Source organism: Malus domestica, chromosome 15, assembly GCF_042453785.1.
Source record: "Malus domestica chromosome 15, GDT2T_hap1".
NCBI lineage: Eukaryota > Viridiplantae > Streptophyta > Magnoliopsida > Rosales > Rosaceae > Malus > Malus domestica.
The window spans coordinates 5522971-5536425 of record NC_091675.1 but is presented as its reverse complement, the minus strand read 5'-3'; the positions used below and the strand labels follow the sequence as shown (position 1 = coordinate 5536425).

At 38.9% G+C, this 13455-nt stretch overlaps 2 protein-coding genes across 7 annotated transcripts; both read left to right on the top strand.

The window, feature by feature from the left end:
* The first annotated feature begins 1749 nt into the window (after window positions 1-1749).
* On the top strand, window positions 1750-6525 carry LOC103455963 (uncharacterized). 5 transcript variants are annotated; one of them, XM_070813524.1, is made up of 13 exons: window positions 1977-2120; window positions 2195-2246; window positions 2340-2364; window positions 2470-2555; window positions 2749-2847; window positions 2980-3857; window positions 3966-4157; window positions 4251-4420; window positions 4512-4743; window positions 4993-5128; window positions 5300-5394; window positions 5508-5631; window positions 6027-6525. In XM_070813524.1, exons 1-13 carry the CDS (start codon window positions 2035-2037, stop codon window positions 6096-6098), a joined length of 2247 nt encoding a protein of 748 aa, XP_070669625.1. In that variant the 5' UTR covers window positions 1977-2034; the 3' UTR covers window positions 6099-6525. The 5 variants fall into 5 exon arrangements, 4 of the variants coding, with proteins under 4 accessions (XP_070669624.1, XP_070669625.1, XP_070669627.1 ...); XM_070813526.1 differs by having other exon boundaries at window positions 1986-2120; window positions 2960-3857; XR_011575964.1 differs by having other exon boundaries at window positions 1750-2120; window positions 2749-3857; window positions 5048-5128.
* Window positions 6526-9674: 3149 nt separating this feature from the next.
* Window positions 9675-13014, top strand: LOC103431302 (uncharacterized). Of its 2 annotated transcripts, none has more exons than XM_008369443.4 (8): window positions 9675-9977; window positions 10062-10188; window positions 10283-10354; window positions 10465-11136; window positions 11380-11749; window positions 11861-11942; window positions 12135-12377; window positions 12678-13014. In XM_008369443.4, the coding sequence occupies exons 1-7, from the start codon at window positions 9819-9821 to the stop codon at window positions 12330-12332; spliced, it is 1680 nt and encodes a 559-aa protein (XP_008367665.2). In that variant the 5' UTR covers window positions 9675-9818; the 3' UTR covers window positions 12333-12377; window positions 12678-13014. The 2 variants fall into 2 exon arrangements, with proteins under 2 accessions (XP_008367665.2, XP_017186677.2); XM_017331188.3 differs by having other exon boundaries at window positions 10059-10188.
* The last annotated feature ends 441 nt before the right edge of the window (window positions 13015-13455 follow it).

Sequence of the window (13455 nt, the reverse complement as noted above, 5' to 3'; positions counted from 1 at the left end):
TAACTTTACGAAATATTTTTATCTGGCCCTAAATTTCTATAATATCCCAAGCTGCTTTTACAACTAACTTTTCTATCTATTTTTTTGGGTAAATCTCAGTTTACTATCCTCAAGTTTTGTGGTTTTCAACATTTAGTACATGAAGTTTTTTTCGTCCCAGAGTCATACCTAAAGTGTTAATTTTGGAACAGTTTCATACATCCTAACTGTTAAGTCTCCCGTTAACTGATGACGTGGCACCCATGTGGACAATGACTGGGCACCACGTGTCATTAAGGGGTCCATGTGGAAATTAAAAATTCAAAAAAAAAAAATTCAAATTTCAAAAGAACCAAAAGATTTAAAAAAATTTAAAAAGTTAAAAATCTGAACCTTTAGCAGCTGAACCTCAGCAGATGAATCTCAATTTACTAAACCTAAGTCTGAACCTTTCCTCTTCCCCATCACCTAAACCCTTTCTTCCTCTTTCGTCCTCACCGACTCGGTCTCCCTCCTTCGTCCCTCTCCCCACTCGCACTTGTCGTTCTCCCAACCCGATCCATCCCTCCCCTAGTTCCTCCATACCCAACCCGACCCATCCATCCCCTAATCCTTCCATACCCAACCCAACTTATATCGGTCTCCCTGTGTTTGAAATCTAGAAGGCTATGACCTTGATGAGAAAGATCACGTAGACTAGAGATGATGCCCAAGCCCAACTCTGCTTCTTGCAGTGCATGGTCATTGGATTTGGTCTGATATTCCAATGGCAGAGAGCTTCATTGGTGCGATGTGTTGTTGTGATGTGCTGGGCTAAAGGTGATGCTCAACGGAGAACATGAGGGATGAAGAAGTGGCTTAGGCGATGGGGAAAACTACTTTTGCAAAAATGTTGTACAATGACGAGAGGGCAGTGAGCTATTTTCAGCTTAAGATGTAGGTGTGGGCTTATGGAAACTTCGATGTGCGGTCAATTGCTTCGAAGATTTTGAGTACTGGCAATGCAGATGACTTACAAGAGTCAAAATTTTCTCATCAGTGAAATGGTCCGCAGAAAAAAATGGTTATGGAATTGGAGGAATTGCAGGTTTTGCTTCAAAAGAAATTGGATGGGAAACGTTACCTACTTGTTCTTGACGATGTATGGAATGAAAATCGTAATAATTGGCTTCAGTCGAATGATTTGTTAAGTGGTGGTGCCAAGGGAGGCAAGATCGTGGTAACAACTCGTAGCACCAAGGATACCTCAGTTATGGATGTAGATTCACCGTATGTGCGACAACGTTTACGAGAGGAAGAGTGTTAGACATTGTTCAAGAAAATGGCATTCAGAAAAGGAAGGGAGGATGAGAACCTGATGTTGGTGCCAATTGGAAGAAGAATTGCAGACAAGTGTCAAGGCATTCCTATTGCAATAAGGACTCTCGAAAGCTTGATGAGATACAAAATTAGCGAAAGTGAATCAACAAGGACGAAGGAGGAAGAAAGGGTATGGGCGATAGGGAAGGGTTCAGATTTAGGTTTGGTAAATTGAGATTCATCTGCTAAGAGTTCAGATTTTTAACTTTTAAATTTTTTTTAAATATTTTGGTTTTTTTGAAATTTGAAAATTTGGTTTTTTTAAAATTTTTAATTTCCACGTGAACCCCTTAATGACACGTTGCGCCCAATCATTATCGCGCCACGTCATTAGTTAATGGGAGACTTAACAACCAGACTAACGAATGTATGAGACTATCCAAAAATTAACACTTTAGGTATGATTTTGAGATGAAAAAAACTTCATATACTAAATGTTGAAAACTACGAAATTTGAAGGTAGTAAATTAAGTTTACCTTATTTTTTAAGACGAAAGTTTTCTCGTTAAACACAATCTCAAAAGTTCCAAGACCAAAAAGTAACGAACAGCGTTATTGGACTACAATGAAACAATCTCAGAAGATTAGGAGGCAAGTATGTAATTAACCCTTATTTTCTTAATTGCTTTGACCTTTTTCCGTCCTGACGGTGCTACAAAACGAGGTGGGCGAATAATTTGAAGCAGTTGAGCGGCCATGGTGACTATGGCCGAACTGGAAGACCAAGGTCCCGCCATGAGAGCTCTCGGCTATCTCTTCAAGCTCACCGAAGTCTTTCTCTGGTTCGTCTCTCCCTCTCTCTCTCCCCTATCAAATATTAGGGCACTGACTTTGCTCTCTGTGTGTGCTTGGACAGCGACGACGGCTCAAAGGAGACGAAGGACAGGTCCTTTTCCATGAGCCGGCCTGTAAGTCTTTTGATTTTTTAGCTCAATCGCACTTTTCTTTCGAAAATTTGAGACCTTATACTGAATGCTTTGGATTTCGCCGTGTAATTTCAGAAACCAGCAGGCGACGGCGGCGATGGTTGGTAATTCGATTTCATTATTCATTTGTTATGTGTTTAGCTATAGTTAAGTTATTTGTATTTGGTGGTATTAACGATTTTAGTGGGGAATTTCGGGGTTTAAGAATGTGGGACTTTGCCGGAGGATATGGAGCTTACTGACCAGATGAATGCCTTGGGGCTTCCAGTCTCATTCAACACAAATAAGGAGGTAACTTAACATCCGTCTTATACATTTCCGTGTGCGTCGGTATATGTAGAATGATGGCATTTCAGTTGGAGATAGAATACTGCTCCTTTCATTCTTTGACATTCACATTTACCATCACATTCAGAAGCATAAAGTTATTTATTTATTTATTTTTGTGGTGTGTTGATAACTTGATGCTGATACCAATTTGCAGAAGAGGAACAGAAAGACGGAAGGTAGAAGAAAGGGAATGCGCCTGAAGCAAACAGACAGTTCTCTGGACGTTGTACGTGGAGCAATGGAGCCTTCCAAAGTGAGTGAGGGAGAGACTGTTTCTCCTATGATATTCAATGGTAGCACAAGCAGTTCTTTGTGTTGTTTGCCAGTGATGGGCCAAAGTGAATCATCTTCCTCTGATGTTGCAGCGGGTGCTGTTGAATTTCAGTGCCCTTCTGTTGAAGGTGATAATCCAGAAAATTCAACTGAGATTACTGGTGATGCTGTCGAAGAACAAGATCGTGATGGAATATTGGCCGTCGTTTGTAATGATGCCCAGGGTTGTGACCCTTTACACAGCGGCCATTTGCTCAATGACATAATGAGAATTGCGGTGAGCTCAACTGATTTAGATGCTGGACGTTGCCCTGAAAGCTGCTCAGCAGATGCTGCTGTTGGCAATGATGAGACAGAATCAGGTGAAATATTAACGGAGCATGACCACTTAGAGTGTTCATTAGTGGCTTCCCACGAAGCAGAACTTACCAAAACATGCGAGGACTATATCCCTGAACCGCGAGGTGTTTCTGAGTCAATTTCATATTCCATGTGTTCAGAAGTGCTTGACCCTGATGGAACTGACTGCCAAGACAACGGTGATTCCGGAGACTGGATGGTATATTGGGATTCTTACTACATGAGAAATTACTTCTATAATATCAAAACACATACTTCCACATGGTATCCACCCCCAGGCATGGAATATTTAGCATCTATTGACGCCATATGTAAACCAAATGATGTGATTTCTGAAGTAATGGAGATTGATGTTAGCACTGATTCAAAGATAACAGATTTATGTGGTGTGAGTAAAACTGATTCATTTCAAGAATCAATTACTCAAGATGTTTCACAGGGTCAGCCATATCATGAGATCTCCGGGGGGATTGAACTCACTGTTGACACTTCTATGCCTGAAACCACTTTGTCAACTGTCACTGTAAGCAGATGTCCGGTACATTCAGATGAAATCGACGAGAACAATAACACCTGCAATGATGGGAACGCATCATGCTTCTCATCAGATGTCCAGGATCATATATCTAGGTATATTTATTGTCTTTCTATTTTTTTCGTTTTGCTGTTGAGATTCACAAATCTAATTTGTGTGTATGATGATACTGAGACTTTGTTTTGATTGCATGGTGCTCACAGTATCAGAAACAAAATCAAGCAGTTGATTTCTGATGATTTCTGCAACAGTGGTTTGCAACCAATTCTTGCTGAACAGATTGATGAACAAAGTACTATTGAACTCAATAATGAGCCTATTGAACCTAATTTTTGTGAGGAAACTCTCAAAGATTGCGAAGATTTTGACGCATTTCAAATATTAAATACAAGCAGGTAAAATTCAGAATAACGGTCTTGATTGGTCTGTTTCAGCTTTGTTTTTCTAAAACTGATATGAGCTTTTGTCTACTAATTTTTTGTTCGCAGCTTGTCCCATACATACATTGATGAAGTGTCTGAGGATAGTAATATGTATTCAGGAAATGAAGTTTTGGCAACAAACCAGTTGGAAATACAGCTTGACCCTGCTGTACAAAAACGGAAGAAGAAAGTGAGAAGAAAGAAAATTCAGGGAAAGTTATCTAATGAGAACAAAGGTTAAAGGCTTAATTTTATTGCTGATATTAGTGCATTTTTAATTTCTTTATCTAGTTACATCCTTTCTGATGACCAATCCTCATATAGCAGAGCTTCTATTTGAAGAGTTGTTCAAAGAGTTTTCTGCTGATATGGGAAAATATTGGTGTCAACGGTACTTATTATTCTCCAAATACGATGATGGTATAAAAATGGATGAGGAAGGATGGTTCTCTGTCACTCCAGAGCTTCTAGCTAGGCATCATGCAGAACGATGTGGTAGTGATGTCATCATTGACTGTTTTACTGGAGTTGGTGGGAATTCCATCCAATTAGCACAGATGTGAGTAACCTCTCATACAATTTTTACTATTTTTCCTTTAAAACAACAAAGATAAAATAGGAAAACAGAAACTATTAAAAAAAGCTGAAAATATGACATGCAATTTCATTTCCAAATGCATGGTGATATGGACAACGTTTAGTGTCCTTCAATCAAGATTTTCAGATTTATAAGGTTTCAGTCAAAGTTATAGGCTAGTTAGGGATGAAATCCTAATTTCATCATTTTCTTATACATGCGATGTTGCAGAAGCAAACATGTAATTGCAATTGATATTGATCCAACGAAGATTGATTATGCACAGCGTAATGCTGCCATCTATGGGGTTGATGACAGGATAGATTTCATAACGGGGGACTTTTTTCGCTTGGCACCAAAGCTGAAGGTACTAAAACTGACTTCCTATGTGTTCACAGTTTTCAATTTCGTAGTTTGTATGGTTTGGCACTGCAAAATGCTTTCAGTTATGCTGTACTAAACCTTGTGCTTTGGACCTATGGTTTATTTCCCATGCTTTTCCAAATTTCTTCAGTTCTCAAATTTTCCTTGACTTCAGGCAGACACGGTCTTTTTGTCACCCCCGTGGGGAGGACCTGGTTATGCAAAAGTAGAGACATACGACATGAAGACAATGCTTAAGCCACATGATGGGTGTGTTTTCCTCCTCTTTTCCTATGTTTTTTCTTTAACTTTTGGAGTTGGTAATCATATTAGTTTATCTCATTCTCTCTGGCTCAATGTAACTCGGTCGATTAATTGTGCAGATATTTTCTCTTTAACATCGCAAAGGAAGTTGCTTCTAGGATTGTCATGTTTCTCCCAAGAAATGTTGATATCAACCAATTAGCAGAGATCGCTCTATCGGGGTCTCGGCCATGGTCACTAGAGGTACTTTCTTATATTTGTTTTTTTCAATGGGGAGCTGATTTTTGCACTCATTTTAGCCTCTCACACATGCCTCTTTATTCCTGGCTTTTGGATTAATTAAACCAATTAAATGGAGATAACGGACATAATTAAATAGGGGTGTGTAGGAGGGGAGAAGGGGTGTGTTTATCATTTCCCTTTTCAGTCTATAACGCCATCAAGTTTCTTGTCCTCCCCACTTCCCACCAAAGGATAGCACTGCCTTGAGGGAATCATCGACCTAGAATCCCACCAGTATTGCTGTTTAGAACATTGTTAACTTCTTTTCTGAAAGTACATTGCATCAGTTTTTATGCATAACCAAACGGAGTATTGTACTCTTTATCTCTGACTGTTGGGGTATTATTTGATCTCAGGTTGAGAAAAACTTCTTAAATGGCAAGTTGAAGGGGATAACTGCTTACTTCAGTGACATGGCCAGTAGATGAAGATAATGTAGCTCTATTCATCAGGTGGTGAGGTTTTGAGCAGCACCTTAACGTAACGTAATGACTTGTGAAACACGATTCAACAGTTGCGGTTTCGAGTAGTAGAAACAGTTTGTCCGGAAACAGGTGCGGTTGCATACATCTTACCCTCCCCAAAACCATGTGTTGGCTCCGAAGACAAAGTCTCAGCTTTGTAATATTGTAGAGTCCTGTAAGCTGGTCTTGTGCAATTAAAAGTCGTGGTAAGCAATAGGCATGTATCAATGAATTGGGTTCTGATTGAAATATTTACTTTTACAGCAAGAAAACTTTGTTTTTACGACCCGGTTACAAAACCGGGATTACCGGCGCTATATAGTGGCCGTCCTGTAAACTCTAGGTCGGTCGTGTTGACCAATGTAATGGAAGTATAGCAATTCTTGACAAATCAAGGTTGATAATTTTTTTTTTTTTTGGGTGACAAAAGATAAGTGTTAGTGTAAGAGCGAGGGGTATCGGTGAGGATCAAATCAGCATTAGAGTGAGTAGGTATAATTGTTTTTTATTATTGATGTAAAGTGTCATCTCCGTTACTCCGTAAACAAATCAAGAACTAATTAAATTTGAGTGAATTAAATACAGAGATCAGAATACTTAATTCTCGAGTCAGATTTAAAAGTTTCCAATTAAAACACTAGTGGTAGTGGAGAATATAGGGAATTTATTATAATGCGATTTGAGCTGCATAAAACCGGTTTAAGCGGCACGAGTTTAGCCGTTTATGTTGTTGCCATTGCCATGAGCCGGACATAATGATGGCCCGACGAACTTATCGATAGTCAAAATATTCCTAATTTTTTTTTTTTTTGTAAACTAATATTCCCAATCTTTCCCTCTTTTATGGCTCAATTTTCTCATGGATTTACTTGAGTTCGTGGCATAGGTGGTTTCTGGAATTGAGGTTGGAGGGGATCTGGTGGTTTTTGGAATTGAAATATGAATTTTTTCTCTGAATAATACTTGGCTACTTAAAGATGAGTAGGAACTCCTACTCAAAATTGTACGTTTTCAATTTATAAAACTTCGTGATTATAATCAGAATCGTTCATATTATAAATCATCTTATAAAGTCAGTCTTTGCAAAATATCAATTAAAACTAAGGTTATTTAGTCATCAAACTATTTAAAAACAAATTAATGATATTGGTAAAAGCATTACAAACCGTATATGTATTTATTACAATAGATTGACTAAACGACCTTAGTTTTAATTTATTTTTTTTGCAGAGATGATCTTTACAGTGTGATTCATAGTATGAACGGTTCTAATCATAAGCACGAAACTCTATGATTAAAACACTAAGAGTTTTGAGTAGGAATTCCTACTCATTTTTTTAATAGCCAAATATTGTTCTTCTTCTCTGTTACATTTTCTTAAATTTTCACAATTTTAACTTCAAATTTAAAAAGTAATACTAGTTCATTTCCAATTATACAAAATACGAACACATGTCAGATTTTGAATAGGACTATCACAAGTAACGTGGATCTAGTGTATGAACAAAGGAACAGTAACCTATCCGGATCCCAATAATCTGAGCCGTTGAAATTTGATCTAATGGTTACAATTATTATAACTTTTAAAGGGACCCCTGTTTGTAACTGTTAGATCAAATTTCAACGGCATGGATCTTTAAGCTCATATTATTGGGATCCGGAAGAGATCCGGTTCCATGAACAAAATCATTTATCTACACCGAATACGTTAGTACAAAATGTTTCGATAAAACATTATTCTGTAAAAAAGTTAAAAAACAGAACATGGCGTTATAAGTTTAGAATAGTGGCATTAGCATACCTATTGCTACCGAGTAAACTCCTCTACAATCCAAAATCTTATTTCTCCCGATTTTTTCTCTGTTTGACTGAATTTCTCATTGCATTTTATGCAAAACACATTTACGATTTACTTTTGAGTAGTTATATTTTTACCTTAAAAACTCTCGATCCTTTCTTTAACTTTTCAATTTCAAAGTTACCTTTAAGTTAAAACACTTCCCTCCCAACATATTCTAACCACCAAAAGATGATTCTACATAAAAAAACCACCAAAGATGACTGGTAGTTCCTTCCAACAAAAGAAGAAAAACAAAAAGATGATTAGTAGCACATGTATGCTTTAACATGAGCGCACTCAAGTTGAGAATCAACGACAGGGACGAAGCAATAGATCTGTGTAAATGGGAGCATCCTCAAACAAACAAAGTTATAAATTAAAAAGCTCAAGAATTTACCAGACAAAACACTTACGTATTCCATAAGATTTTTCATAAAACATATTACAATAACCCTTGGCATATTTTGAAAGCGTTGCATGACAACTTCATTACTAATACCATCAAATATCTCTCTGTCTATAAAAATAATCACATTATCATTCATGCATTTATCTTCTATCCGATCTATCAATCGAGTATTTATAAAATATATGGCTGAATATGCATCACGTTTACTTTATTTGCAATATGTACATTTTTCAAAAAACAAGACTGTGCCCTCAACCCCCGCGCCCCCAAGGTGGCTTCATCCTTGAACGAGAGTGATGTAATATGGCAAGTCATCACTTATCTATCTTTCAAACAACTAGTGATTGATTTGACTAAAAATTACAATTAACGACTAAAAAATTAAATATCAAAAACTCATTCTATATCGTTAGCATCTGAAAAATATCAATCTAAAAATTTAGACGAAGGATCTTTCGATATCTGTCGAGGACAAAAAGTATCATTCACACACCAATTTTTACATTTTAGGCATTTTCGTTAATTTATTATTATTGATCTTTTTAAATTCATTTAATTTTACAATAAAAAATTGAGAGTAAATATATAAGAAGTAAAAATGGATGTGCAAATATCACTATCTATTTAAAATCTGGCCAATAAATTGACTTATCATATTAACATGTGTGTGAAGATGAGTCAAGCAAGCTAAATAATATTATGTTCACACTTTTAACATGGGTAGGAAAGTAACTTAACTGAGATGATATTAAATACACGTTTTAACGAAACTTACAATGCTGATATGTTGCTAATTCTAATATTATGAAAAAATATGAACATCTAACATAAAATCAATTAGTCGCGTTAATTTATAGCGCAAGATCCACTCTTAAATCATAGAACATTATCACACGCGACAAAAACTTATAAATCATAATTCATTGTAAAAAAATTCGTCGAAAACTCATTGATTTGTCAATATTATCATCAAAAATTCAAATCCTTGTCACCAAAAGTCCAAACTCCAAATCGGGACCCAGCTCCTGCCACATGATACATGGGCCCCACTGTCATTTTTGTCATTTGCATAGAGTGCTTTACCGTAAAAGAAAATAATATTACTTATGCACTCTAATACAAGTTTAATCCTACCGATTATTCTTCGTTTTAAAATTTAACAATTTAAATAACTTATTGTTCGTAAAGAAAAAAGACCACTGTTATTTTATCTTAGTCAAAGCTAATCACGACCCAGCATTAAAAGGAGCAAAAATTATAATTAATCCCCTTTAATTAAACACTGCTGTCTTTTGGATTCGTTAAACAAAATCTTAAGCGTGATTAGGTTTGCTTAATGAGAGTGACTTAATCGTATAATACCCGCCATTTCACACTCCCTCCGTTACTCTCAGCGGGATCTTCAACGAACTCTGCAAATTTGGTATTCTGAAAAATGCAGGAGCAGAGACCGGGTTTCCGAGTCCGCGACCCGAGCCCTGACTCCGTAATCTTCGCCTTAGAGTCGAACTTCAGCCTCTTCTCCTCCGCCTCCGCCAGCGTCGACCTCTGCTCCTTCGACCACGACGACTCCACCGCCTCCGAGATCTCTCCGGTACCGAAATGAATCTGCATTTTCCGATTGCATGCTTGATTAATTGACGGTCGAATTGTTGATGTGTTGATTTGGATGCAGCAGAACTCGGCCCCACGCGATCGCCGCCACGAGGAAAGCTCGAGTGGTCCAGATCGCGATCCGGATCCGAACAGAATCCACGCTTTTCAGCACACTCGTCGTCTCTCCGGAAAGGGCGAAAAAGCCAAAGGTATTTACAGCTCAGAAACGACGTCGCTTTTTTCCCTCACCTTTTCAATTTTCAAACTCTCACTGTTGCTTTTGGCTGCTTCGAGCTCTCGCAGTTCAAAAGGAGGACTCCGACTCGGATTTCGTCCTCGATTCCGCCAGAAGCTCCTTCTCTCTCGCCCTCAAAGGTAAAATCCCGGTCCAAATTAGTCCAGTCATGTCCAATCCAGTCCAATCCGGTCCTAACCAATCAAAGTTCTCAGCTTTAAGCTTTTGGGTTTTTTGTTTGTTTGTATAGAATGCCAGGACCGGCGGTCCAGATCTGAAGCTTTATCGAAGAAGTTAGACCGGCCGAGACCCGCCTCGTTGGACTTGAACAACAATGCCTCTGTGTCCTCGCCGAGATTAGGCGCGATAAAGAAGGGTTCAATGGCGTCTCGGAAATCGGGTAACTTCCCCAGTCCCGGCACACCGAGTTACCGGCACGCGAGTCTCGGAGTTCAGAAGGGTTGGAGCTCGGAGCGAGTCCCGTCGCATACCAATGTGGGTCGGAAGAATACGACGGCTGCGATGTTGCCCTTTAATAACGGGAGGACATTGCCGTCTAAGTGGGAAGATGCTGAGAGATGGATTTTGAGTCCGGTTCAGGGGGATGGCGTGGTGAGGCCAGCTTATCAGCAAACCCAGAGGCGGCCCAAGTCGAAGAGTGGTCCGCTCGGGCCTCCTGGGGTTGCGTATTACTCATTGTACTCGCCGGCAATGCCAATGTTTGATGGGACCAATGTGAGTAATTTCATGGCTGCTTCTCCGTTTTCGGCTGCTGTTATATCAGCTGATGGGTTGGGGTTCCAGTCCGGTGCCGAAAATGGCAGCTTTACGACGCGAGCAGAGCCATGCATTGCTCGTTCGGTTAGCGTTCATGGTTGCTCTGAGGTGCTGGAGCAGCAGTCTTCATTGCCTGACTCTCAAGGTTAGTGTTTAATTTGCTAATTGGACGTCAGTTTCTTAATTGGGCTGAGTGATTTTATAACAATCACTAGATTGTCGAATAAATGAGCAATTAATGAAGGTGGTTTAATAACCATGTTTGGATTGTGTTAATTGATAAGCTTTTAGATATACTTTCTGAACAACGGATGGCATCGATTCAGAATTGTTAGAACTAGTGTACTTATGCATGGATGGTCTGTTTACATTGATTTATTTACACCAGATGAAAAGTTTGATGGCCCTAATGGGGTCAAGGATGCGGCTACGAATGTATCTCGGGCAGTTTCAAGAAGGGACATGGCAACCCAGATGAGCCCAGATAGCGCTCACTCATCTCCCAGGGCACGGGCTTCTTACTCTGCCTCCACTTCCTCTGGTCTGCCTATTTTGGAAGTGCAGAGTGCGGCTTCTTCAAAGTCGGAAGTCAGGGATGTGCAGGTAGATGAACGGGTCACTATGACAAGGTGGTCCAAGAAGCATAAAGCTCGGAGGCCTGGGAAGGGTTCTCTTATTGGTGATGGTTGGAAAAAGAAAGATGCAGACGTTCAATCTGCTGCTTGGGATCTCTCTGACACGTCAAAGAGCATTTCAAAGTACGTTTGCCACCCAATTTGTTCATTGTGCATTATTTATTTCTAAGGAAATGAATATTGTTATATGAGCTAATATTCTAAAATGTGTGCTGATACATGTCTATTCTTCAGAGTTAATAGAGAGGAAGCAAAAATCACTGCTTGGGAGAACCTGCAGAGGGCAAAAGCTGAGGCAGCAATACGGAAACTGGAGGTTTCTCATCTCTCTCTCTCTCTCTCTCACGCGCACACATATTAGACATGCATTTTTGTATATATGCTCTGCAACTATCTCTCCCTCTCTCTCTCTCTCTCTCTCTCTCTCTCTCACACGCACACACATATTAGACATGCATTTTTGTATATATGCTCTGCAACTATTGGCCCTTACTTCAATCTGGTTCAGATGAAGCTTGAAAAAAAGCGATCGTCATCAATGGATAAAATCATGAACAAGTTGAGATCGGCTCAGAAGAAAGCTCAAGACATGAGAAGCTCAGTTGACCAAGCACAAGTTGCAAGGACCTCACGTAAAGCTTTATCAATCCGAATAACTCGTCATATGGGTTCTTTCAGTGGTTGTTTTACATGCCATACTTTCTGATGCCTAATCCAGCCACGTGTTGCTCCGCTCAAGCTATAAAGCAAGGTAATTGGTCTCTGCGAAATTGTATACCTTTTTTTCTTCCAAATATTAGCTCCTCAATCTGCGTTGTTTCTTATGATGAATCATGAATGGTGATTGTGCTTTAACATAACACGAACCATTGTAGTTTAAAAACTTTTAGAAATGACAAACTAGATACTGAAGTGATGCAACTACAACCTCTCCGATTTAGTTTACATGCATGTGCATCGTTTCAATAAATCCGTTTAACGAATGCCATGAAACCTTCCGTGATTCATAAACTACGTTCTGATGCCAATTTGCAATTTCCATATCTTTCAGGCTAAGTAAACTCAGGACACAAACGAATGGAGTATAGCAGTTCGCAGCTACTATTTTGACACTGGATCAGCGTCAACACAGTTTTATAGTGGCATGAGGCACCAATACCTGAAGTTGAGTATTAGATGAATAGGACCGTACCCCCTACCTAGTGAGCAAGATCCTTGGTGATTCAGGGACTAATAATGCTTGTGTGTGAAAATCAAAGGCTTCATATTGTATATTATGTTCGATTATGTTTCCAAACAATGAAGCTTCTCCTTGTTGTGCAAATGGAACAATATTCTACAATATAGTTTTCTCAAAACAAAGAGCAATCAGCTTCCTTTGCGATCAAGTGAACGAGTAATTAATTTTCGAACACTCGTGTTCTTCATAATCTCTGGTAAGGAAAAATTCTTGATCTTGGTAACCGAGCAGAACTGAGAAGTTCATAGAGAAGTTCATGAGGGTTACTTAATAGTGGTGTTTAGAGAGCTCCGCTACTAGTAAGTGATTCGTCTCGAGCATGCTTAACTTATTAAAAGCAGGTAATTTGGGTGCTCAAATCCTGATTAAGTAAATGCAAAAAGCATTGAATTTGTATGACTGAAAATTACGTGCCTTGCATCTTAAGTTTCATCTCCTTAAAATATAACCCTAGTTTGGTTCACAGATGGATCGATCGATGGAGGGGGAGAGGAAAACTAATCCTTTTGCAGTTTGGTTCACGGCTAAATTTTTCATACTCTCGATTTGGGAAGGCAAAAAAAGATTGGTCTTGGTAACTCAAGGGAAA